The 1,115-nt window shown below is 66.5% G+C and overlaps 1 protein-coding gene across 1 annotated transcript; it reads left to right on the forward strand.

The window, feature by feature from the left end:
• Window positions 1–19: 19 nt before the first annotated feature.
• Window positions 20–1,109, forward strand: LOC107199652 (the record flags this gene model as incomplete). Its single annotated transcript, XM_015616962.2, has 2 exons — window positions 20–401; window positions 448–1,109. Coding segments are annotated over exons 1-2 (1,032 nt in total), but the record flags the coding sequence as incomplete, so codon positions are not given.
• Window positions 1,110–1,115: the final 6 nt, after the last annotated feature.

Consider the following 1,115-nt stretch of genomic DNA (forward strand, 5'->3'; position numbering starts at 1 on the left):
CCCCTGCCGTGGGTCACAGCCTGGTCCCGCTATGGGGCACAAAGGGGGGGCTGTGGGGCACTCCCGGCCCCACTCGTGCCTCAGTTTCCCCCCAATTGGGGGTCGGTCCCTGCCCCACTCGTGCCTCAGTTTCCCCCCATTTAGGGGTCAGTTCAGGCCCCACTTGGGGGTCACTTTGTTCCCACTTATGGGTCAGTCCAGACCCCACTCGTGCCTCAGTTTCCCCGCACTTGGGGGTCAGTCCAGGCCCCACTTGGGGGTCAGTCCCTGCCCCACTCCTGCCTCAGTTTCCCCCCACTTGGGGGTCAGTCCCGGCCCCACTCGTGCCTCAGTTTCCCCCCACTTGGGGGTCAGTTCCTGCCCCACTCGTTCCTCAGTTTCCCCCCACTTGGGGGTCAGTCCAGGCCCCACTTGGGGGTCAGTCCCAGCCCCACTTGGGGGTCAGTTCCTGCCCCACTCGTGCCTCAGTTTCCCCGCACTTGGGGGTCAGTCCCTGCCCCACTGCCGGCTCCGCTGTGGGGCCGCAGGGCCGGGGGTCACTGCAGGGTCCCCCTGTGGGGCACCGTGGAGCTCTGTGGGTCACTCTGGGGCAGCGCCGGACGCTGGGGGTCACTGCTGGGGCTCCGTGGGTCACTCCATGGGTCACTGCTGGGGCTCCGTGGGTCACTGGTGGGGCTCCGTGGGTCACTCGTGGGTCGCTGTGGGTCACTCTGGTTGGCTGTGGGGCGCTGTGGGTCACTCCATGGGTCACTTGGGCTCCGTGGGTCACTCGTGGGGCTCCGTTGGTCACTCCGTGGGTCACTCCATGGGTCACTTGTGGGGCTCCGTGGGTCACTCAGTGGGTCACTCTGTTGGTCACTCCATTGGTCACTCCGTGGGTCACTCCGTGGGTCACTTGTGGGTCGCTGTGGGTCACTTGTGGGTCGCTGTGGGTCACTCCATGGGTCACCCCGTTGGTCACCCCATTGGTCACTCCATGGGTCACCCCGTGGGTCACCCGTGGATCGCTGTGGGTCACTCATGGGTCGCTGTGGGTCACTTGTGGGTCGCTGTGGGTCACCCGTGGGTCGCTGTGGGTCACTCCGTGGGTCACCCGTGGGTCGCTGTGGGTCACC

The sequence above is a fragment of the Parus major genome, unplaced genomic scaffold, assembly GCF_001522545.3.
Source record: "Parus major isolate Abel unplaced genomic scaffold, Parus_major1.1 Scaffold1727, whole genome shotgun sequence".
NCBI lineage: Eukaryota > Metazoa > Chordata > Aves > Passeriformes > Paridae > Parus > Parus major.